General features: G+C 43.2%; 1 protein-coding gene across 1 annotated transcript in view; it reads right to left on the reverse strand.

The window, feature by feature from the left end:
• Window positions 1–26,207, reverse strand: part of SLC23A1 (solute carrier family 23 member 1) — a 95,258-nt gene that overhangs the window by 53,608 nt on the left and 15,443 nt on the right. Inside the window, exons 4-6 of the mRNA XM_063445291.1 lie at window positions 24,889–24,977; window positions 24,047–24,114; window positions 644–825 (exon numbers count right to left, since the gene is read on the reverse strand). Coding sequence (XP_063301361.1) covers window positions 644–825; window positions 24,047–24,114; window positions 24,889–24,977 — 339 coding nt within the window. The remainder of the gene's footprint in view (window positions 1–643; window positions 826–24,046; window positions 24,115–24,888; window positions 24,978–26,207) is intronic.

Here is a 26,207-nt window from a genome sequence, read left to right on the forward strand (position 1 = left end):
GCCTACACAGAGGGGTAGGCTGAGGTAATCAGAAGAGGGGGCAAAAAGAAAAACCCAAACATAGGAGAGGGAACCCCCCTCCCCTCCTGTGCAATCCCCCAGAGTCAATAGCTAATATAAATCCAGACTTGCCCTAAAGTACCTCGGCAATAATGCCTACCAAAACCTTTGTCCCTTCCTCCACTAAGTAAAAACACACACTTAACAACCTAAATACAGTGCATAGTGCTACCTAGTGACTAAAGAGTTAAAAATAAAAAATAGAATAGCTCGACGCGCATTTCGGCGTGTCAGCACCGTCAGTGCTGTTTGTTCATGTATGAAGGTTTTTATTGATGCTAAGATTAAATTGAGAATTCATTATATAACACATTATTATCATTTGATTTATTAGTGTTACTTCTCTAGTTAGCTTATGTGTTTGTTAACAGTTTACTGAGTCACCAGTTCCAACGAGGCAGCTTATTATTTACTGATTTCTCAATAATGGCTTTCTTGTGTTAAAGCTTATTCTTTTTTTTTTTTTTTTACTATATATTTTTTAAATCAATATATATATTGTTTATCTTGTGCTTGGGGAGCTTTTTTGCTCTCTTTTTTTGTATGCTATTGGATGCAAATAGTACTACATGATGCTACTTACATGATTGATATGCCCCAGTGGGATCCTGCTCTTTGTCCTGCAGCTTCAAATACAGAAAGTCCAATCAAAGAAATTGTTGGTGCAACAGTAAGAGGTCCAATATAGCTGAGCAGTGCTCCTGGTAAGCCAATAAACCCAATTATTACTTCTACTAAACTTGAGACTATAATTGCACCTTGTATCTAAATGTAAAAAGAGAGATATTTAAAGATAGAAAGACAATTTGAATTGTAATATAAATTTACAGTAATTCTAACATGACTACTCGAGCACTGTTTTGATGTAAGATTTTCTGATATTAAACTAATTGATTAAATTTAAACACACGAGAAAAAAAGAGACTGTATACCTAGTCCCAAAAAAGCGGGGATAGGAACACAGAGGTCAGTACGGTGGTACCAGATCCACCAAACGGGTTTGAACCCAATACATTCAAAATAAAATCAAACTAAATAAATTAAGTCTCTCTAGAGAGCTGGACTCAATACTGGCTTTAACCCCTTAAGGACACATGACATGTCTGACATGTCATGATTCCCTTTTATTCCAGAAGTTTGGTCCTTAAGGGGTTAAACAAGAGGGGAAAAGAAAAGTGAAAATTGAAGTCTGTAGTCAGGAACAGATAGCTTAGAGTTAAGGTGAGTTGGGGGGAGGGGGTGGGATGTGGATTTTGGAGTTAGGATTGGGGTGTGGATATTGGAGTTAGCAGCAGTATATTATTCCAAAGTATACAAAATAGAAAAAAATACTTTATTGATATTGGCAATATACAGAAGCGATACTAATGGAGGAACTGCTGGACAACAATGTTATGCATCTCAGTAAAATCATGTATCCAAGATACTAGCCGTACTCTAAATGAGAAATGAGAGAAGTAGGACTAATAGATTGTAAGCCCTATGAAATAAATCACTGCAATCAACCTCAGTGATAGCTATTGAACCCAAGCAGCAGTAAATGCAAACTGCTAGGGAGAGTCCACTAAGTGGTGGATAGACAAATGCATTCCCAAACTTGGGAGGTCAGTATTAGTGGCAGAGATAAACTGCTATTAACATAGGGACAGGCTGATAGGATAAAATATCACAGTAAATTCTATAGAGAACTGTACACAAGCCAATAGGTTAGGGAAGTAGCAGTAGCTTATATTGTACAGATATATACAAGGAGGAAGTAACCAGAATCAATAGTCATGCGCAAAGAATATAAACATAGAATGCTAAATTATCCCATAGGATTGAGTAGTGTGGCTGTAATCAATCTGCAACAAGTCCGCAGAGCCTCTGACTAATAAACCCTATTGCTCCTACAGCAACACCTTCAAGGGTGTTCAATGCTTGTCGCTGAGGTCAGAGTAGTGTGAGCTGAAACCTCCCAAAACGCCCCCCAGAAAACCCAAAACTCTAAGCAAAAAGAAATTATAAATAAATACTAAACACTGAGTGCTTCCATAGGTGAATTAAAATAATTAGAAAAATAAATTAAATTTATCAGCTGATATTTTTTTCAGATTTCGACTGGATTTAATGCCAGCAAAATTCTAGTAGCTGAACTTGATAAATGGGTAGACTGCTGAAAACAAATCCTCTGATAAATGTACTTTGAAATCACGTCTGAACCTTTTTAATGATTAATCCTGCTAGTTTTAAAGGTTTACTATAATTTTTTTTGTGTACGGAGACATTAGGTTCCTTTGTGTAATAATAATAGAGCCCCCATGCACCACCGATGAGTGGAAGCAGGGGTGCAATTAGGTCACTCCACATTATTACTAATAATAGAGCAATAGGTCCCCAAGGTGGTTTATTATAACCCCCACCTGCCAATCATTAGAGGGAACTGTGGGTGAAGACAGGTCCCTCCATTTATTATATTAGTAGTCCCATTGTCTTACCATGGTTTGGTTGGAAGGAACCCTAAAATGTCCCACCTGTTTTCTGATGTAAGACCCTCAAGCACTGTCCACAGGGTGGGGGCATAGGGTATGGATAGTTAATTTGAAGTTTGAGGTATGGGGGAGACCTGTGCCAAGGGACTGGGAAGCTGGCCAGATACTAATCTTTTACGATAGTTACCACCCATGGCATGGCAAGTGTAAAACCTCCCTTAATAATGTGCGTCAGACCGATCCCCATAGACTTAAAAAAAATATATATATATATTTCCAACTAACTGCTAGTGCTTTTTCATGCCCATTTATCAAGTAGTATGTCTATGATGGAAAATGGAAATGAATCACCAAATCCAATAATTACTATGTTAAATATCAGCGGGTCTGATATTTGAACTGAGCATTATCGATTTCCAATAAGTATTGAATGGCTGGACTAATCAATCTGAGCTGTTATATATTATTTGTGTACGGCACATTCCGAGGACGTAAGAAAACAGGGTTTAAAATAAGTAGTTCCTTAATAGCAAGTCAGTTGAGGTGTGCCGAAACTGACGTAAGGTTAGGCCTGTAAAAGAGGGCCCACCTAGGAAAATGATAAAATTGAGGGTGCGGTGGGAGGGGCACTTCCGAGATCGTCGAAGACAGGTAAGCAGGGGCTTACTGGGTTTAAATAGGAAATTAAGTGCCTCCCACAATTACAGGCCAAGCCTTCTATTTGTGTACGGCACATTCCGAGGACGTAAGAAAACAGGGTTTAAAATAAGTAGTTCCTTAATAGCAAGTCAGTTGAGGTGTGCCGAAACTGACGTAAGGTTAGGCCTGTAAAAGAGGGCAAAAATAATAACCAATTAAACAAAATGCGTTTATTAAGCGGTACATCATTTAGTCATATCACAGAAAGCCATCCTTATCTCTTTCTCTGGATTGGGTATGTATCTGTTGTATGCGGATGATTTCCACCTCCCCATGTTTTTAATTATGTGTGTCGGTACATGATTACCTGAGGCAGCTGTGGCTGCTCCAATGCGAAAAGAATGGCCCGAGAATGACCGTGGGTTATGTCCCAAACGAAGTAAAAGGGTGCGTATGTAAAGCATGAAAATTTTGTGGTTAGGGGTTTCCCTAGAATATCTAGAAGTGGGCTATCGGGAGCGGAATTAACTTGGGCTGCTACTAGCTTATCCAATACACGAACGGGACACCATTTGGTTGAAGTGGGATAAAAGTTAATTTCCACTGGTGGGCCTGATTGGCTTGTTTTGGTGCGGGTAACGGACAGAGTGTAGTGATCTAGATTTTTAACTAAGTGTTTCTTCTGGAGGCACGAGCTGAAATCAGAAGCTTTCTCTACTGTGAACTCTTTGGGTCTCAAGAAACCGTAAAAGGCTAGATAAGCCGCTGATTTGACAACGAGGTTTGTGATATGTTCGAAAGGGGACGTGTCTATTATATCGGACAATTTCTTAAACAGCTTACTATCTATGGGAAGGCGTTTAGTGGGTATGTGTACTGACAGGTTATGAATGCCTTTGAGGACACTTTTAAGAGGGTAGGAAGATAGGAAAGGAGACTTGTTGGGAAAGGAGGTTAACATGTAGTGTTGGATTCCCGTTAAGTAGAGTTTGATTGTGTTGTAAGACAGATTAAGAGAAAAGTGGCAAAAAGTTGTGAAAGCAACCAAGGTTTCAACAGAAAAAACATTTATTACACAGTAATTACGAATGAAACACATAAACAGTTCATATGCTCTGTAATAGGCTTTCCTCGTGTTGAGGGATAGACCCGCCTGAGCAAGCGTGCCGCTCAGATGTAGGAGAGAGCTTAATGCATTACCAGGTCTTCGAACTTTGGAGGAACCCTGGGTTGCTGGGAAGCTGTAGGATGTAGCCTGAAGAACTCCTGCAAATTGAAGCGTGACAGAGCATCAGCGGCAGTATTTTGTATACCTGGGACGTGAACACAGGATATGCAGAACTGGAGATTAGCTGCTAGCCAAGTGAGTCTCCTGACTAGGTTCATGATCGTGAGGGACTGAGAGCGGCCCTTGTTGATGATGTTACAGGTAGCTAAGTTGTCACAAAAACACCTGACTGACTGCCCCCTCCACTCTACCCCCCACGTGTAAGCTGCTGCTACAATAGGGTAGATCTCAAAAAGAGAGGAGGTGGTACTGAATTTTTCGAGTGACGTGGTTTCGACCGGCCAGGAGTCGTATAGCCACTCGTCTCCAAAAATGGCCGCATATCCTAAGGCCCCTGAAGCGTCAGTCCAGAGTACTGGGGAATCGTCGGACACAGGGGGAACAAACAGGGACCTGCCGTTCCACGAGGAAAGGAACAGCTGCCACATTCTCAGGTCAGCCGTAGCTGACTCGTCTAGGGTTGTAGTGGAGTCATCGTCAGGGAGACCGTGCAAAAGTGAAAGGATCCTGGAAATGAAAGACCTACCCTGTGGAATTATTCTCATGGCAAAATTAAGTGAGCCTAAAAGTGACTGTAGCTGTTTCCTGGTGCAAGTGCCTAGTGACATGCAGGTGCTAATGTAAGATAGAATACGGTCTACTTTCTCCTGGGGCAGGCTGGCGTGCATGGTGACAGAATTGAGTGTAATCCCCAGAAAAGTAATTTCGGTTTTGGGACCTTCAGTTTTGTCCTGGGCTACGGGGACACCTAAATCTTTGAAGAGCGTGAGCAAGAGATAAAGGCTGCGTGGAGTGCAGTGGTGAGGTTCTATGGTGAGGAAGTCATCTAAATAATGTATAACAACTGGGCATCTGCAGACGTTAAGGAGAAGCCATGTCAAGGTTTCGGCGAATAGGTCGAATAACTTAGGGCTACTTTTGGAGCCGAAAGTAAGCCTGGTAGCGAAATAGTAGTTGTCTAGCCACTTAACTCCGTGCAGATGCCAGAGTGATTGATGGATGGGAAGTAACTTAAAGGCGTTGGTAATATCTGACTTACTTAACCATGCTGCCTTCCCGGAGTTAATAATCGCCTGAATGGCATCATCGATTCTAGCGTACTGAAGAGAAAAATCTTCTGACGGGATTAGTGCATTCAGGCTAGGTGTGGGAGAGGCGTGTGGTGCAGAAAAATCAATAATAAGCCTCTTTTTATTGTTAAATTTCCCAGTGGCGATACCTAGAGGGTTAGTCCTCCATGAGGAGAAAGGAGGAGTCGTGAAAGGGCCTATCATGAAGCCGTTATCTACTTCTTTCTGTAAGAGTACTTGTAGGGTATCGGGGTCTGTGAGAGCTGACTGAAGGTTGGGGCACTCCAGGATGCCTGAGGGGAGAGAGACAAAGCCTGTGTGAAACCCGTGAGTGAACCCTGACGTGAGAAATTCCACCAGATGTAAAGAAGGATGATTAGCCAGGTAACGTTGCAAACTCGGTATGTTTATTGGAGTAGAAGCCTTTTTAGGGTACAATTTGTTAGGGCACATTGTCTTGGCATGTGCCCTGAAACAAAGCGAGCACACATGCAGCAGCCTACAAGCACTGTAACTACAACCACCAGCATTAAAATTATTGCAGACCTGAGCTTTTCCCAAGAACACTATGGGCCTGCCTAATTTATCTCTAATCTCCTTCTGGTTGGAAGATGACTGAAAATCGGAGTTGGCGCTGCTGGTAGAGGGGATAGCTACATTCTCGGGACAGAAATTAATAGAGTGAGCTGCAGACGAGCAAATGGCACAGGAAGGGGTTTTGAGACCTGCGAAATGCATGAGAAACAATTCTGTATCTAACTGACCCCAGTCCGTGACTGTATTATACTGGGACAACGAAGCGGCTGACCTAGCGGAGAACGACTTGTGGTAGTCGTAAAAGGCAAAGCCCCCGTACTTATAAGCCAGCTCTATCACCTTGTGAAGGTACAAATCTAGCTCCTCTCTGCGGAGGGGAAAAGCAGTACAGATAACGTCTCTGTATAGGCCAAATGCCAAGACAAACTCAGGGATGTTAAGTTTCCTATTCAACCTAGGGTCCCTGGCCCTCATCACTACTGATAGGTCCTCAAACGTGTATGCCCTGTTTTCAACCACGTCTTGAGCCGCTATCAGTAGCGAGGCCAAGTTAACATCCTTTCCCTCTATGATGTCACGTCTGAGAGACTGCGGTATCAGGTGAATAGGATTAATAAGGTTGGAAACTTTCCTAGCCGGTGGAGGGTCACTGTTACCTCCTAGAGCGGGCGAGGGTTGGACAACCGGCCCGGGAATCTCGGGGACTGAAGGAACGTTATTAGCTTCCAGGTTATCCAATCTGTTATTGATGGTGGCAACTGAGGACACTAGGGAGGCCATCATGGCGTGTAATTCAGCCAGGCTATTAAGTACGTTAACCTGTGAACTAGGGCCAGGCCTTTCGTTATCCTCAGTAGAGTTCAATAAACGAAACAGTTCATTCTTCCTAGCTTAAGCCGGATAAGGGATATTTCTCTTTTTAAGTTCAGCGGTAATCTTAGGGATAGTCCAGGAGCGATAGCTGGAAGCTGGACTTGGAGGGGTTGGTTGCGTTCTCTGCGTGCCCGACCTGAGCGGGGTGCTGGTAACCGACAAATTGTCTTCTAACACCGAAGCGTTGGACATTCTAAGGGGCAGAGAGGGCGAGTTTAGTGCTGAAAATTAATAAAAAAAAAAAAACTGGAGGGACCCCACTAACTAGGCTAGTGCCCATAGGCGAAATTGTATTAGCTTAGCTATCGTTGGTGGCAGATGAGGCCCTAACTACTTGCCAAGTGGCTATGAGAGGCACTAACTATGATTTGGCGCGTGGGACCTTGGTGCCACTGAGGTGGGTGGCGGGGAGTTGGCCTCTCGGTGACATGAAAAAGAAGCAATACGATTGGCCGTGACTGGTGAGGCCCTAACTAATTTTGAAGCAAGGCTATAGCTATGCGTTGGGACGATTGGCCTGAACCTCCGAACGTAAGGGCTGACCTATGCCTTGCGGGACCTCTAACCTTATAGGCAAAGAGCCCACGGGAAGATACCTAAGTTGGCGGGAGAATTACAACTAGTCCTCGAACCCCCCCCCCCCCCCCCCCCGCCAGGACACACCAATAACATACCTGCTGAGGAAGGAAACTTTACTTGACCTAATAAAGTATAATGCTGCAGGGAACCAATGGAACTAAAGGAAAAGAAACGTGACCTATTTATGAAATGTACTATTTACCTATAACACACACACACGAACTGGGAGACACCGAGGCCTACCTCTTTAACAAAGCTGCGAAAACGTACACCCGCGAAGGGCCACTTGCGAGAAGTGTCAGTACTAGTAAGAACTACAACAAAAACAGGACAGGAACAGCCATTTAACACAATGGAACAACATACCCCCTATTTACACTATTTAGCTATTTATGACATAAAGGGGACCACATAACTACTTTAAACACTGAAGTTAAGAATACTGGGGACTACTAAAACGGCTTAAACCCCTTTCATATAAAACGTAACTACTAAGACATAGCTTAAAAACGTGAACAAAGCCCCAGAATACAGAACAGAATGAAGATATAGTACCCCCTGAACGAAAACGTAAGGCAACCCGGTGTGGCTGAACGAGACTACGAGGTGTAAGTGTAACTGAACGTGTTACACTGACCGAGAAAAGGCAGGAGCGGATTGAATCCGAGCCCGTGAGCGACAGGGCTAAACTAACGATTCTGATGCCGTCCGAGTGAGGCAGAAGCGGAATACTCACGAATACAGCCGCAGGGCGTTTGAACCGGGCTGCCGGCGGGCGGGAATACTGACGTACGGATCTGTAAACCGGAAGTACACTGAAGCACTTCCGAGATCGTCGAAGACAGGTAAGCAGGGGCTTACTGGGTTTAAATAGGAAATTAAGTGCCTCCCACAATTACAGGCCAAGCCTTCTATATATGGGAGCCAATAATATGCCAAAAAAACACATTGTCTCTAATTAAATTAAGGCATTATTCGCTGAAATAACTAAACAGCTGGAGGATACAACCCCTCTAGTACAGGGGGACTGGGAATGTGAGAAAGGCTATACAGGTTGTGGCACATAAATCTACAAAATTTACAAAAAAGGAGATGGGATTTAGCTCAGCACAAGTTGGTGGAGATAAGGTAAGGGGCAAGATCAGAACAGAGGAGTTTTGTAATAAAACTGTGCCTCATGACAATATTAAATATATGCTTAATATTGCAAGAAGCTTAAATAACAAAATGGGGAACTAGAGGCTATACACATGCACTATGCAACATGACATAATAGGCATAACAGAAATGTCAGGAGGGATGAAACACATGACTGGGCAGTTAACTTATATGGTTACACATTATATAAGAAGGATAGAAAAAAACTGGAAAGGTTGCGGGGTATGTTTGTATGTTAACCATGAGTTAAAGTCAAATATTAAGCAAGTGGAATGTGACAAAATAAAATAGGGAAAATGTGGAAGCTTTATGGGTAGATATTTGCTTGGGGCAAAAGAAGAGAAATTGATTGGTTAGGATATGTTGTAAACCACCTAATGTTGATGTAGCCGAATGGATGCTCTAGCTACACTTTTATTCCGTTTTGTTTGGCTGTCCATACACCCCCTGTTCATTTACCGAACCAACTATGTGTGTGCCCACAGATTTCTTTTGTATTTTGGTCATTCTGTACCCCCTCGGTGATTGGATGTGAAGTGCTCCAGGGTCCCTGATAACTAAGAGGTAGCAGACTTGGCGGAGGTACTCGGTCGGAGTACTGGAGCTCTGTCACAATTGGTGGAAAACGGTGGGATACAAACCTCGCAGAGAAGAGGACAGATAGACAGCAATAAAACAAAGGCAACGCTGATAGCAGAGCTAACAGAGGGAGACCGGTCCCGCAGCAATACACCCGCAACTATGGACACTGAATTTAATAGAGAAGTGAAACGCCGGCTAGCTTTCTATGGAGAGAACCCCCAGATGGAGATCATCACAACGACTCTTGCACAAGTAGATGCCTACATGTCTGCACAGGCGGAATGGGAGAACCAACTTCGGTTAGCAGAACAGTGCGCCCTGGAAAGATTGCCAGCCACCACACAGACACCTGAGGTAAAGACAGAGATTCCCCATGATGCGTTTAAAAAGTTAGTAGAAATGAAGGAAGATATAGATGGGTTCCTGAAAGACTTTGAGCGGCAGTGCCACTTGTATCAAGTACCACCAGCAGATTGGGTGCGCATCTTGGCTGGCAAACTGTCGGACAGAGCAGCTGAGGCGTACAGAACCGTCCCAGATGAACAAAGTGCAGACTATGTTAGGAGGTAATCTTGGCGAGATATGCCATTACTCAGGAAGCATACAGGAGACGCTTTCAGGAGATGAAAAGACAGGAGACTCTCACACAGAACGGGCCTGCCAAATGCAGCAAGCAGCCCTAGCCTGGTTCCAAGCCAGCCAAGCCAACACTGGAGAGGAGATCACACAGCTGATCCTATTAGAACAGTTCTACAACAGGCTGAACCCAGAAGTACAATAGTGGGTAAGAGATAAACCGAAGCTGCCCGCCAAGCTGATGAATACCAGGACACTCGCAGGCAGCAGCGACCCAGTATCAGGCCAATGCCCAGACCCCTGAGCATCAAACCAGGGCTGCCAGTACAGCAATCAGTAGGGCACAACCCCAACTCACAAGCACCCAGACACCCAGCATGCAATGGAATACAGTGTTATCGGTGCAAACAATTTTGACACTACCAGATGAACTGTGCCCAGAGAAGGAGCCAAGCTTCAGGGATTCGAACAGGGCCACCTTCCCCAGCACGGGCAGCAGGCCACTTCTATTCCGCCCATCGGCTGCAACAATCTAGCCTCAGACCAATGCTCAGGCCCCAGATCACCCACCCTGCACCACAACTACCACAGAGAGAGGGGACTCCTCCAACTCGCAGACACCCAGATACCCATCCTGCAAGGTGCAAGCAGTTTGGGCACTATCGATGAGACTGTACCCAGAGCAGGAACCGAGCTGCATGGATTCGACTCGCCCCCTCCAGCATGGACAATGGCCCCCTACTATTACGCAGAGGTTCCCCCAGTCGTACCCAAGTTAAAATCCAACAAGGAGCAATTGGGTACCCTTCACAAACCTGACACGGTGCAAGCTGCTACGGAGAACCGACAGCACCATCGCCAATAAGTCCAGCTAAACGGAAAGCCAGTTCAAGGTCTCCAAGACACGGGAGCCACCCTCACTTTGGTCAAGCGACACCTGGTCCCAGATGCCGCCAAAACCGGAGGTTCAGTAGTTGTACAGGTAGAGGGTCCTTTTGATTTGGGGTGCTGGGTCAGGTCTGATTGATGTGGGGTTAATGCAGGAGCTCCTCACCAATGTCTTACTGGGGATCGACCTAGGCCAGTTGACCTCAGTGTTCATGCCCTTATAGATACCAGGCCCACATCACAGAGAACTACTTGCATTCTGAGGTCCAGACAATTGAATGTTTGGATGGGTGCAGTATTGAACCAGATCAGAGATGATGGCACATATGAGCAGGAAACTTTAAACCAGTGTCAGGATCGGGACAGGGATCCAACACGCAGAGTACTAACAGTAGAAAGGTACGTATACCGGGCCTTAGAATGGCCGGACAGGAGTAGACACGCCTCAGCTGGGTGCTGATAGGATAAAGCCAACAGAGTGGCAGGTCGCTCGGGATAGCGTCAAGACGTCACGTATCGAGCGTCATGTTAGAAAAGGAAGCGGATCCTTTGCGGCCAGCGTTAGAATGACTGGATGGACCGCGAGGAACGGGAGATATGGCGTGTCTAGACGGATAAACCACTAAGTCTCTACCCTTCTCAAAGGTAGAGACCTCAGGTACCCTGACAGTACCCCCCCTCTCAGATACGCCCACCGGGCGGAAGGAACCGGGACGAGATGGGAAGCGGGAGTGAAACGCCCTGCGGAGACGAGGAGCATGGACGTCCTCCTGAGGTACCCAACTCCTCTCCTCAGGACCATATCCCTTCCAGTTGACCAGATACTGTAATTTTCCCCGGGACAATCGGGAATTGATAATGGAGTTGACCTCGTACTCCTCCTGACCGTCCACCTGAACAGAACGAGGTGAGGGAACCGCAGTGGAGAATCTGTTGCAAATCAGTGGTTTCAGCAACGACACATGAAAGGAGTTGGGAATGCGTAAGGCCGACGGCAGAGCTAGGCGATACGCAACCGGGTTGATACGAGACAAAACCCTGTAAGGACCTATGTACCGAGGCGCAAATTTCATAGAGGGAACTTTTAAACGAATGTTCTTGGTACTCAGCCATACTCTATCCCCAGGGATAAAAACTGGAGCCGCCCTTCTGTGTTTATCAGCGTGTTTTTTGAACAACATAGAATTATGCAGGAGAATCTGACGAGTCTGATCCCACAACTTCTTCAGATTGGCGACATGATCATCAACCGCCGGTATTCCTTGGGAAGAATAGACCGAAGGAAAAATGGAGGGATGAAAGCCATAATTCATGAAGAAGGGGCTGGAACGAGTAGAATCACAAACGAGATTATTGTGTGAGAACTCTGCCCAAGGAATCAAACCGACCCAATCATCCTGGTGTTCGGAAACAAAGCAGCGCAGATATTGTTCAATCTTTTGATTAGTACGCTCAGCGGCTCCGTTAGACTGAGGGTGATATGCAGAGGAAAAGTTCAATTTGATGCCTAATTGCGAACAGAAGGATCTCCAGAATCGTGAGACAAATTGAGAGCCTCTATCAGAAACGATTTCAGAAGGTATCCCATGTAAGCGAAAAACCTCTCTCGCAAAAATCTCCGCCAATTCAGGAGACGAGGGAAGTTTAGGCAACGGTACAAAATGAGCCATCTTAGTGAATCTATCCACCACCGTGAGAATAACAGTCTGTCTCTTGGAGGCAGGTAAATCCACAATAAAGTCCATGGCCAAACAGGACCATGGTCTCTCAGGAATGTCCAAGGGGAGCAACAAACCACAGGGAGATGCGTGAGGCTGTTTAGTCCTGGTACAAGTCTCGCAAGCCCCGATGAACTCCTTAATATCCTTTCGTAAGGAAGGCCACCAGAAATCCTTGGAGATCAGGGAATAAGTCTTGCGAATGCCAGGATGACCAGCCACCTTGCTTTCGTGGAAACACTGTAAGAGCTCCAGTTGGAGTTCAGGAGGAACAAATTTTCTTCCCTCAGGAGTCTGTTCAGGTGCTAGATGCTGTAAGTTCAAGATCTGGGCAAGCAGCGGAGAATGGATTTTGAGACTTGTGTTAGCAATAATGTTGCATTGGGGTACAATAGAGGACAGAACTGGTTCAGAAGAAGCCAAAGGTTCATATTGGCGAGATAGCGCATCGGCTTTAGAATTCTTTGAACCAGGCCTATAAGTAAGAACGTAGTTGAAATGGGTGAGGAATAACGACCAACGAGCTTGCCTGGAAGACAATCGCTTGGCCTCTCCAATATAGGACAAGTTCTTGTGATCCGTTAAAATAGTAACAGGATGTAATGTCCCTTCCAATAAATGTCTCCATTCTTTTAAAGCTTTGATAACAGCTAGTAGTTCTCTGTCCCCAATGTCATATCTGCTCTCCGCACCAGACAATTTTTTAGAAAAAAATCCACATGGATGTAATGGTTTATCCACACCTAGCCTTTGGGATAGGATAGCACCTACGCCAGTCTCTGAGGCGTCTACCTCAAGTAGGAAAGGAAGAGTGGTATTAGGGTGAACCAAAATTGGGGCGGAAGCAAAACGCTCCTTGAGAGTTTTAAAAGCAAGGAGAGCTTCCGTAGACCAATTCTTAGTATCAACCCCCTGTTTGGTCATATTGGTGATGGGCGCAATAATAGAAGAATAACCCTTAATAAAGCGCCTATAGTAATTGGAGAACCCAATAAATCTCTGAACGGCCTTGAGACCCTTAGGTAGAGGCCAATCCAGAATGGACTGGAGCTTATCCGGGTCCATCTTAAATCCCTCCCCAGAGATCACATAACCGAGGAAATTTACTTGGGTTTGATCGAAACTACATTTCTCCAATTCGCAGTACAGCCCATGTTGAAGAAGTTTGTGCAAAACCTTTCTGACCTGATCGTGGTGAGTCTCAATCTCTCTAGAATGTATGAGTATATCGTCCAGGTATACAATAACACACTCCTGCTGAAATTCCCTAAGAACCTCATTAATCAGATCCTGGAATACAGCCGGTGCATTACATAACCCAAAAGGCATAACTGTATATTCATAATGACCGTAGCGAGTATTGAACGCCGTCATCCACTCGTGTCCCTGCTGGACTCTCACCAAGTTATATGCCCCTCTGAGATCTAACTTGGTGAAAATGGTAGAACCCTTTAAATGATCAAAGAGTTCGGTAATCAAAGGAATGGGATAAGCATTCCTAATGGTTATCTTGTTCAAACCTCGATAATCAATGCAAGGCCTAAGTGAACCATCCTTCTTTTTAACAAAAAAAAATCCAGCCCCGGCAGGGGAGGAGGATCTCCTAATGAATCCCTTGTCTAAATTCTCGTGAATATACTCCTCTAGAACTGAATTCTCCTTAGTAGATAACGGGTATACATGACCCCTGGGAGGCATGGTACCAGGGAGTAGGTTAATCTTACAATCAAAGGATCTGTGTGGAGGTAAGGTATCGGCTCTCTTTTTATCAAATACTGCCTTTAAATCCAGGTACTGAGGGGGTATTTGTATCTCTGTAGGATTAGAGGAGCTAGCCGACGTGTTTGTCAGGCAAAGAGGCAAGACCCTCCGCAAACACTTCTCTTGGCAATTCTGACCCCATGAAACTATCTCCCCTAATTCCCAATTAATGATAGGGTTATGTCTCTTTAACCAGGAGTACCCCAGGACTATGGGAATAGAAGGAGAGGAAATGATCAACAGGGATAGATCTTCCTCATGCAAGATGCCAACAGTTAAATTCACAGGTATGGTCTCACGGAAAATAACAGGCTCAAGTAACGGTCTACCATCTATGGCCTCAACGGCCAGAGGTGTCTCCCTTAACTGGGACGGGATAGTATGCTTGTTAACAAAGACTTGATCGATAAAGCTCTCAGCGGCTCCAGAATCGATCAAAGCCATGGTTTTTACTACTCCCTTCTCCCAAGTCAAAGAAACGGGTAACAGAAGCCTGTGATCTTTATAATTGTGAACAGAGGACAAAATAGATACACCCAAGGCCTGTCCTCTAGAGAAACTTAGGTGCGAGCGTTTCCCGAACGATTGGGACAATTTAGGCGTAAATGACCTCTGACTCCACAGTACATACATAAACCCTCCCTTCTCCTGTACTGTCTCTCCTCCTCTGTGAGGTGAGTATTACCTATCTGCATAGGCTCAGGGAAACGTGAGGTTTCGATCTCAGAATCTCGAAATGCAGGAGCTAGTTTAAAGGAGGGTCTACGAGTCCTATCTCGAGTGTTCTGCCTCTCTCTTAAGCGTTCATCAATGCGAGAGATAAACGAAATTAAATCCTCCAAACTCTCAGGGAGCTCTCTAGTAGCGACCTCGTCAAGGATTACATCTGATAGCCCATTTAAAAATACATCTATATAAGCCTGTTCGTTCCACTTAACTTCTGCCGCCAAGGATCTGAACTCTAGTGCATAATCCACAAGTGTTCGATTTTCCTGTCTAAGGCGCAAAAGTAATCTAGCTGCATTGACCTTCCTACCAGGGGGGTCAAAAGTTCTTTTAAAAGCAGCTACAAAGGCATTATAGTTATAGACTAACGGGTTATCATTCTCCCATAAAGGATTAGCCCATCTCAGAGCCTTCTCAATGAGTAACGTAACAATAAATCCAACCTTCGCTCTATCTGTAGGATAGGAGCGGGGTTGTAATTCGAAATGGATGCTGATCTGGTTCAAAAAACCACGACACTTCTCAGGAGAACCGCCATAACGTACTGGTGGAGTAATACGAGAAGAAGCACCTACAGTAGCTACTTCTAGACCTGAACTTACAGGAGAGATCGAAGGAGTACGTGTCTCCTCTGGTGGGTTACTAGCACGAGACAAAAGCGCCTGTAGTGCTAGGGCCATCTGATCCATCCTGTGTTCCATGGCGTCAAACCTGGGGTCGGAAGAACCAAGCTGACTGTTAGTACCTGCAGGATCCATTGGCCCTGTCGTAATGTCAGGATCGGGACAGGGATCCAACACGCAGAGTACTAACAGTAGAAAGGTACGTATACCGGGCCTTAGAATGGCCGGACTAACATACAGAGAATAGTCAGAGACAAGCCGAGGTCGAGGGAACGAGAAGACAGGTAAGCGAGAGACAAGCCGGGTCAGAGGGATAACAGAGATAAGCAGAATCGTACAACAAGCCGGGTCAGAACCAAAGAGAATACTAGAATACAAGAGCACTGAGTGACTAGACAAGCTAGAACCACGACAGGGCAATGAGCTGACGAGTGAAGCAAGCTTAAATACCCTGAGACCGAGGAGTAGACACGCCTCAGCTGGGTGCTGATAGGATAAAGCCAACAGAGTGGCAGGTCGCTCGGGATAGCGTCAAGACGTCACGTATCGAGCGTCATGTTAGAAAAGGAAGCGGATCCTTTGCGGCCAGCGTTAGAATGACTGGATGGACCGCGAGGAACGGGAGATATGGCGTGTCTAGACGGATAAACCACTAAGTCTCTACCCTTCTCAAAGGTAGAGACCTCAGGTACCCTGACAACCAGAAAGGTGCGCGCCGCCGCCATCGAACAAGAATGCCTGGCTGTGGTGTGAGCTCCAGAGAAACTCAAGGACTGATTGTATGGACAGCAGTAATTCCTGGACTTCTCCAAGCCGATCCATTAGATATCAGACTGTTTATGCCGGCTTGTGGTTAAGGGGGAGCAGTGTAGCAGAAAGGATGCTCTAGCTACACTTTTATTCCTTTTTGTTCAGCTGTTCATACACACCTGTTCGTTTTACGAACCAACTATGTGTGGGTCCCCAGATTCCTTTATTATTTTGGTCACCCTGTACCCATTATTGGTGCAGTGTATGTTGAATGTATTGCTTGTTTGTGCCTCTCCCCTCCCCCTTTTTCCTGTCCTATTGTTTCCCCAATGGGGCGTTGTCCCAGGGGCAGTACCAGATCAGTTTATATTAACTGCTTTGTCCCTCCTCAATCTACCATCAGCCCTTGCTATTGTCTGACCCCACCCTTCCTTATACTACAGTACTCTAAGCACCATGGTATGTTAATGAGGCTGTTGGGGGCTTAAACTATGTGTGCTATGTCTAGTAAAGTCAGTTGCTGTTCTAACCTTCACCATGTGTCATCTGGTGTTCTGGGAAAGGGATATTATCAGCTGATGAAAAGGGTGTCCAGGGCTGTAAGCACATTAGCCTGGTCCAGGGTGGAAAAGGCCCCCAGGGATCCCAGACAAGCCTTGGTGACTGGATATGAAATGCTCCACAGTCCCTGATAACTAAGAGGTAGCAGACTGGGCAGAGGTTGATATTGATGAGGAAGAACAGATGTTGCAATTGGGAAAGCTGCATATATGGGAAATACTTAAATTATTGGAGATTTTTATTACCATACATAAATTGGGATAGAGAGAATGATCCTGATCCTGATGAAAGTCCCAGAAAGGTACTGAAACACTAATCTTTTTGGAAACTATGCTTCTTCAGTAATGTGATTTTTTTTTCTACAAGGTGCAGTCAAGTATCTTTACATATTTTGAATGCTTCAAATAGATTCACCAAATTCAACTGACAATAACTCCAGTCTCAAAATTATTCAACCCATTCATAACAAGCAATTTTAGTACTTAGTAGAGCCCTTAAGTACTGTTATGATCTGCTGCAAATGAGATGCATAGCTAGACACCAGTATCTGGCATCGTTCCTGAGGAATCTTAGCCCATTGCACATGAGCAATGGCCTCCAATTCAGTAATATTCTTGTGTTTGTGTGCTGCAACCGCCTTCTTCAAATTCCACCAGAGATTTTCTATGGGATTCAAGTCAGGTGACTGTAATGGAAACTGTAGAGACATGTTCCAGTACTTCTTCTGCAGCCAAGCCTTGGTGGCATATGAGATATGCTTGGATCATTGTCTTGTTGGAAGGCCCCCATGAAGCCCCAGCTTCAGCTTTATCACAGATGGCATGACATTTTCTCCTAGGATTTCCTGATACTTTAATGAATCAATCTTGCCTTACACATGCTGCAGGTGTCCAGTGCTAGAGAATGCCCCAGAGCATCACCGAGCCACCAACATGATTAACTGTAGGCAGTATCCTTTTCAGCATATGTTTAATTCTTCTTTCTCTAGACATACCGCTGATCCATTTGGCCAATGAGTTTGACTTTTGTTTCATTGCTGCACAAAACATAAGCCCAAAACCTATGTGGCTTTTCTATTTGATTTTGAGCATATGGGAGCCAACTTTTCATGTGCTTTTGGGCCAGTAGTGGCGTACAGGTTTTGGCATGGAAACCCTCTATGTTGAGTACCTGCCTTACTGTGCTCACTGTTGCCACCAAGTCTTGCTGCGGGCCTATTGCAGTCACTCAAGGGTATTGCACAACTTGTCTTCTCAGAAATCTGGTTAATAGATTGATAGGTTCATTTTTCTGCCCCGTCCAGGTAGTATAACCACTGTTCCTTTAACTTTGAACTTGAGAACTATGCTTCCAACGGTGTCTCTAGGAACATTTAGTGCCTTCGCTATCTTTTTCTATCCTGCGAGGGATTCTACTAAGGTAGTTGAATAATTTTTTAGAAGTCATTATAAGATGCATTTTCAGTTGAATCTAAAAAAGCCACTTGAAGCATTTGCTGTGTTTTGCTATTTCAATACATTTTGTTTGATTTGTTTATTGTAAACAGCTGAAAGTCTGTACATTTTGACAATAAACCTGATTATTAATGGGTGTTGAATAATTTTGATTACAACTCTGTACATATATATATATATATATATATTTTATAAGTATAATGGCACTCACCCTTACTGACGAAGTAGTGTTTAGCTCAATGCCCTGGTGCTATCCCACGCTGAGTATATATGCAAAAATGTATATAGAAAGGATGCACTCTCCGGTCTTCCAAAGTTATAAAGTTTTTATTCCATCAAATAGTGTGTAATAAGATGATCGACGTTTCGACCCATTCGGGTCTTCCTCAAGATCAACATACAACCTTAAAAATCAGCTTTATATAAGACAAATAAAGTGTACTCACCAGATGTGATTATAGCCCTCCTCCCCTTACTCGAATACCGGAAGTGTCTGCCGGTCGTCACGTGGTTTGCGTAGTGACGTAACCACGTTGGGCATGCGTGATGACGAAAGCGTGGTGAGTACACTTTATTTGTCTTATATAAAGCTGATTTTTAAGGTTGTATGTTGATCTTGAGGAAGACCCGAATGGGTCGAAACGTCGATCATCTTATTACACACTATTTGATGGAATAAAAACTTTATAACTTTGGAAGACCGGAGAGTGCATCCTTTCTATATACATTTTTGCATATATATATATATATATATATATATATATATATATATTTAATACAAGGTTAAAAAATCTGCACACCAGTCAAGCCATAAGACTTGCTTTTCCAACAGGAATCACAAATTTGCAGGGATGTTACTATCGCAAAGGATTCTGGGTGGGCATATGCATATTAGGTCAACAAAGAATCAAATTTTTGCCTCATTCCATTTTAAACACGGATTCCTTTGAGTCAGTGGTGTATCCTGGTTTTGTGCTGCCCTAGGCAGGACAAAACTCAGACACCCCCGCAACCGACCCCCCTCCCCGGCACCCTACCCCCTCCCCCGCCTTCCAAATACACACATTCACTGACAGATACGCATACACTAGCTAACAGACACACACTAACAGTGTGTGTCTGTGTGTGTGTGTGTGTGTGTGTGTCTGTGAGTGAGTGTGTGTGTCTGTTAGTGTGTGTGTGTGAGTGTGTGTCTGTGTGTGTATGTTAGTGTGAGTGTGTGTCTGTATGTCTGTTAGTGTGAGTGTCTGTTAGTGTGTGTGTCTGTTAGTGTGTCTGTGTGTGAGTGAGTGTGTGTCTAACAGACACACACTCACAGACATACAGACACACACTCACACTAACATACACACACACAGATACACACTAACAGATACACACACACACTCACACACACTAACAGACACACTAAACAACACACTAACAGACACACACACACACACACACTAACATACACTCACACTAACAGACAAACCACTAACAGACACACACTCACTCACTAACAGACACACACTAACAGACAAACACACACTCACAGACACACACACTAACAGACATACAGACACACACTCACACTAACATACACACACTGACACACACTCACACTAACAGAAACACACACACACTCACACACACTAACAGACACTCACACTAACAGACAAACCACTAACATACACACACACTAACAGACATACAGACACACACTCACACTAACATACAGTTAGTGTGTCTGTGTGTGTGTGTGTGTCTGTGAGTGAGTGTGTGTGTCTGTTAGTGAGTGTGTGTCTGTGTGTGTATGTTAGTGTGAGTGTGTGTCTGTATGTCTGTTAGTGTGAGTGTCTGTTAGTGTGTGTGTCTGTTAGTGTGTCTGTGTGTGTGTCTGTGAGTGAGTGTGTGTCTAACAGGCACACACTCACAGACATACAGACACACACTCACACTAACATACACACACACACACACACACACACACAGACACACACTAACAGACACACACACACACTCACACACACTAACAGACACACTAAACAACACACTAACAGACACACACACACTAACATACACTCACACCAACAGACAAACCACTAACAGACACACACTCACTCACTAACAGACACACACTAACAGACAAACACACACTCACAGACACACACACACTAACAGACATACAGACACACACTCACACTAACATACACACACTGACACACACTCACACTAACAGACACACACACACTCACACACACTAACAGACACACTAAACGACACACTAACAGACACAGACACACACTCACACTAACATATACTCACACTAACAGACAAACCACTAACATACACACACACTAACAGACATACAGACACACACTCACACTAACATACACACACAGACACACACTCACACACTAACAGACACACACACACACACACACACTCACACACACTAACAGACACACTAAACAACACACTAACAGACACTCACACTAACAGACAGACCACTAACAGACAAACCACTAACAGACACACACTCACTCACTAACAGACACACACTAACAGACACACACACACACTAACAGACATACAGACACACACTCACACTAACATACACACACTGACACACACTCACACTAACAGACACACACACACACACACACACACATACACACACACTAACAGACACAGACACACACTCACACTAACATACACTCACACTAACAGACAAACCACTAACATACACACACACTAACAGACATACAGACACACACACTAACAGACACACACACTCACTAACATACACACACACTGACACACACTAATATACACACACTATTTCTTTTAAAAATTCAACCCCCGCCAGCCTCCTTACCTTTGGGAATGCTGGGGGGGGGGTCTCCTTTTCCCTGAGGGCTGCTGGTCAGTCGGGCGGGCGGCGCTGGCGAGAGAGCACTTCCTCTGAGCTCTCTGCTCAGCTCCCTCGCGCACTGCCTGCAGAGTGATACCGGGAGCCAGAAGATGACGTCATCTTCCGGCTCCCGGTATCACTCTGCAGGCGGCGCGCGAGGGAGCTGAGCAGAGAGCTCAGGGGAAGTGCTCCCTCGCCAGCGCCGCCCGATCAGCAGCCCGCCCAGATTGTCAGTTAGCCCCAAGGCTAACAAGGTATTTGCCTGGGCATTTGGGGGCGGCGTTTTTTGCCGCCCCCTGGAAAATGACGCCCAAGGCAAATGCCTTGTTTGCCTCGCGGCTAATACGTCCGTGCTTTGAGTCTGTGTTTGCTGTATACAACAGCTTTTAAACACAACCTAGGAAAAGATGCAAAGCCAGTGAACCACTCATGGACAGATGTTTCATTGTTAATGCAAATCATTAGCATGAGGTTGGTTACTGGCTTAGTAGTGTGGCTTGGCAGTGCTTGTGAAGCAAAAAACTAAAAAGGTTTGGTGGGGAAAAATTGTGATTGAAAACCCCTTCCACCTGAAGTCTGTGGATAGTCTATACCAGGGGTCCTCAAACTTTTTAAACAGGGGGACAGTTCACGGTCCCTCAGACACTGCTGGGGTCAAGACTATAGTTTTTTTTAAAAAAAAATTTAAACAAATTCCTATATATAGTGAAACAGACACATAGACATATACAGACACACATACTTACACACACAAACACGCATAAGGACATACATACACACACACACACACATACATACTGACAGACATACATACTGAAATACATACACAGAGACAGACATACATACATACAAACACACACACACAAAGCTAAATGTTCTTACTTTTTTTGCAGGCTGTGGCTGATGGGAGTCGGCCTGGCTCTCTGATGGGAGTCGGCCTGGCTATAGTTTGCAGATAGTGATCAGCACTCTCGGACTTTAAAAGTTAAAAGTTGAAGTTTATTAAATATCCATTAAAAATATGATCGACGTTTCAGTCCCATGATGCCTGATCCTGATGAAAGTCCCAGATGGGACTGAAACGTCGATCATATTTTTAATGGATATTTAATAGCAGACAGCCACTAGAGGAGGAGTTAACCCTGCAATGTAAATATTGCAGTTTATGAAAACTGCAATATTTACAGTTGCAGGGTTAAGGGTAGTGGGAGTTGGCACCCAGACCACTCCAATGGGCAGAAGTGGTCTGGGTGTCACTCTGGAGTGTCCTTTTAAGGTCTTGCCACAGCATTTTAATCAGGTTGAGGGCTGGACCTTGACTGGGCCTTTGCAACATCTTGATTCTTTTCTTTTTCAGCCATTCTCTTTTGGTTTTGCTGGTGTGTTTGGGATCATTGTCCTGTTGAATAACCCAGTCAAGCTTTGTCGGACAGATGGCCACACATTTTACTCTTGAATACATTGATATACAGATGAGTTCATGGTCTACTCACTGACAGCAAGGTTTACAGGTCATGTGACTGTAAAACAATCCCAAATCATCACCCCTCCACCACTGTGCTTGACAGTTGATATGAGGTTTTTGTGCTGATAGGTTGTGTTTGGTTTTTGCCAAATGTGGCACTGAGCATTATGGTCACACATCTTCACTTCGGTCTCATATGTCCAAAGGTCTTGTGCTGCCATGTGCAGTTCAGTCTTTTTCTAACTATGCTGTCATAAACTTTAACATTTAACATGCTAAATGAGGCCTGTAGAGTCTGAGATGTAACTCATGTTTTTTTTGCAATTTCTCTGAGCATTGCATTTTAACTGTCTTGAATGTTTTCTACTTTTAAATAACTGTACTTGCTGTAGAATGATGCACTTGAAATTGCTGCAGGCTCCCTCCTTGCTTTTTTTTTTTGCACATGTGCAGTGCTGTTTTTGTCCTAATGGATGAATAATTTTTTTAACAAATTTCATTCGAAAATGAATGGTTTGCGGACGAAATTCGGGATTGACTAATTAAATTTTGATTTAGTACGAAATCCTTCATGTCTAGTGCACATGTCTAATTTCCTCCTTGGCCTTGTGTTAATACACACCTGAATGCTCCAGACTAGCACACCACTAAAATTATGGCTTTTATAGAGGTGGTCACCCTTGCTGATGATCAATTAATCAAGGACATTTGATTAGCAGCACCTGTCTACTACTTAGACTATAATTAATTCATATGGAAGCAGTAAAGTTGTACTTTCCCACACGGCTTCTCCATTTTGGCTTTATTTTTGTTAAATAAATCATTACACGGGGTAATGTTTCATGTGGTGTTGTTCATCTGAGGTAATATTTACCTAATTTTAAGACCTGCTAAGGAACAGATATTAGTTATTGTGTCCTGAAATATTAAACCATATAATTCCAAGATGGTGTACTTTCTTTTTCCCAAGACTGTATCCATACATACAGTACACTGTGCAAACTGGGCCCCATTAATGTGTTTTGTACATCAGAAATCTCTGAGGAAGTGCCTATGAGGCATGAAATGCATCTGCGCTCTCTACCCATGGCTTGTTTAATACTTTCTACAGTAAAAAGGAAGAAACAAGAAAACATACAAAAAAAGAAAGAGCATGCTAAGAAAAGAGAATATAATTATTCAATGAATGCAAGGGGGAAGGATTATTACTTATTTAAGTTTAGCTGATAAGGGTTAATAACTGATCAAATAATGATTTGCTCTCTACATTGATTTTGATGTATAATTTTGTGACGTATGCAGAGCAAAAGCTGAAACAAGTTATTTTTAATCATTGGATTTGGTAACATTATAGAAAAATAATTCTCAAACCTCTCTAATTCGTGGCTGCCAGATGTGTGAAGTATTAAAGGGCGCGGTTCCATTACCATATATTACTTCTATAAGTAAACAAGAAAGCTTTGTTAGTATATATGTAGAAAAAAAAAGACAATGGAATGAAAATGTCAAAAGTGTCCTTTCAAAAAAGTTATCATATCAGGGTGCCAGATCATAAATGTATGCTTAACCTACCATTATATATAAATTATCAGTTATTTTCAATACCTATATTTTTTAAACCAATTTTTTATTTTTACAACTTTTCTTTTGTTAATGTAATTGATGAGTTGGGAGAGGTGTAACACAGGAAACAAAAGAGAGTGCATTCAGTCCCTAACTTTGTAATACCATCTGATAAATGATAAACACTAAGAAAGTTAAATTCATAGTTGCTATAAATAATCAAATCTCACATGAGTTATGGTTTAAAGGAAAATTCCGGTCACATAATAACTTTATTTAAATTAGTTTTTTATGGTGCCAAGAGGCGTTCAGGCAGGCTCTTTTTAAAACGATACCTTTTTGATGAATGGGGAGCTACTGACTGGCTTAGAGCGTCGTCTGACCACTCCAACCAATCAGCGGTGGCACACCGTGCTTTCTGCAACTCAGATTCAGAAGCCAGATGCCGTCTGGGTAATCTGAAGATGAGCGCCGAAGGGAACCTTTGGGGTTAAACCCTTTGAGAACGGTTTAACCCTTAAGGTAAGAGAGTTGTCATGGTGCCTAAATTGTTCCAGTAAGGAAATATTTTTTATGTGTATTAAATTTCAAACATAAACTACTGTATTCTGCTTTTGCTAGAATTTATTCAACATAAAATCAATATTTACCTTCAGATGGACATTTCCATTTCTCCAGTGTTAATATGGCTCGTGCAGGAACCAAAAAGGCAAAGGCGCTGGCTTGAAAGAGTGGGAGTCTGAGATATAAGCAAAAAAAAAATTACACATTTTCTTTTAGTTAATTAGATATTGTCATGATCTCGGTTATAACTTTTAGTAGATAGTGTCAAATGTCAAAATACATACTTTTGTTTTGATCATAATTGCAGAATTGTTGACGTTGTCAACCAAAAGAGAATGTTCTTTATCACAGTATATAAAATAGTTAAAGGAACACTAATTAAAAAATAACATGTTAGAATTAGGTTTGATCTTTATAATTTTAGATTATTGGGCCCACCCTTTAAATTTTTTTTAAATGATTAAAAATGCCATAGAACTTTCCATTATTCCTGCACCGGTATAGCCTGATTTTGCAGCCTGATTTTCCTTTGGTGACATCATTAAGTTTGCTTGGTTTGGTATAATCGGTTGCTACTCTTAGAAAAGCATTGAGGACACATGGAGCATGTGCAGCAATCACTGTAATCTGCCAATCCAATTATTGTCCATGAAAAATATTTTCCATTTTGGCATCTTGTGCTGTCCACAATGACACAGAATGTGAAGTTCTTCAAAAGGTCCTTTATCCCACAGCCAATAGAAACATGTTTTTGGACAAATGTAAATATTGCTGTTTATAAAAAATGGCAACATCATCAACCACCAAACAACTATATTACCATGCAGTGATTTTGGTGCCTATTGTCCTTTTAACTTTGTTAGCAGCACTAGCAAAATATAGTACAATTTAAAACAGTGATTTATGCTGACACTTCTCAGGAAAACAGCTGTAGGAATTTGGATAGAATAGGCTTGGTTTAACTGGAGGTCTCTGACACTAGATGTTTATTTGGACATCTTTGCCCCTACAGCAGAGAATTTTACAGCTGTAGGGATAATTCAGGTGAAGATGAAGCAACTTTTATTTAGTATTTTTTTTAGGTTATGTGTAACTACTGTAATTATTATAAAAATAAAACAGCGTACAAACAAAACACTTGGGGCTAGTGGGTTTTTTTGTTGTTTTTTTTGGCAGTATATTGTAATGTATTTTTTTCAAAGTACAAATAATTCATAATAACTCTAGCTGAAGATCTTTTTTTGGGCCAAAATGCAGTGTAACGCAACACAATTCCATTTGATGGAAAAATAATACCTATGTGTAACTAAAAATCAAATATAAGTACACATTCTCCCCTGGTGATTATGCTACGGCTTGTAAGCCCTGGATACACTGTATTATTATCATTTATATAGAGACAGAC

This window comes from Pelobates fuscus, chromosome 3, assembly GCF_036172605.1.
Source record: "Pelobates fuscus isolate aPelFus1 chromosome 3, aPelFus1.pri, whole genome shotgun sequence".
Taxonomy (NCBI): Eukaryota; Metazoa; Chordata; class Amphibia; order Anura; family Pelobatidae; genus Pelobates; species Pelobates fuscus.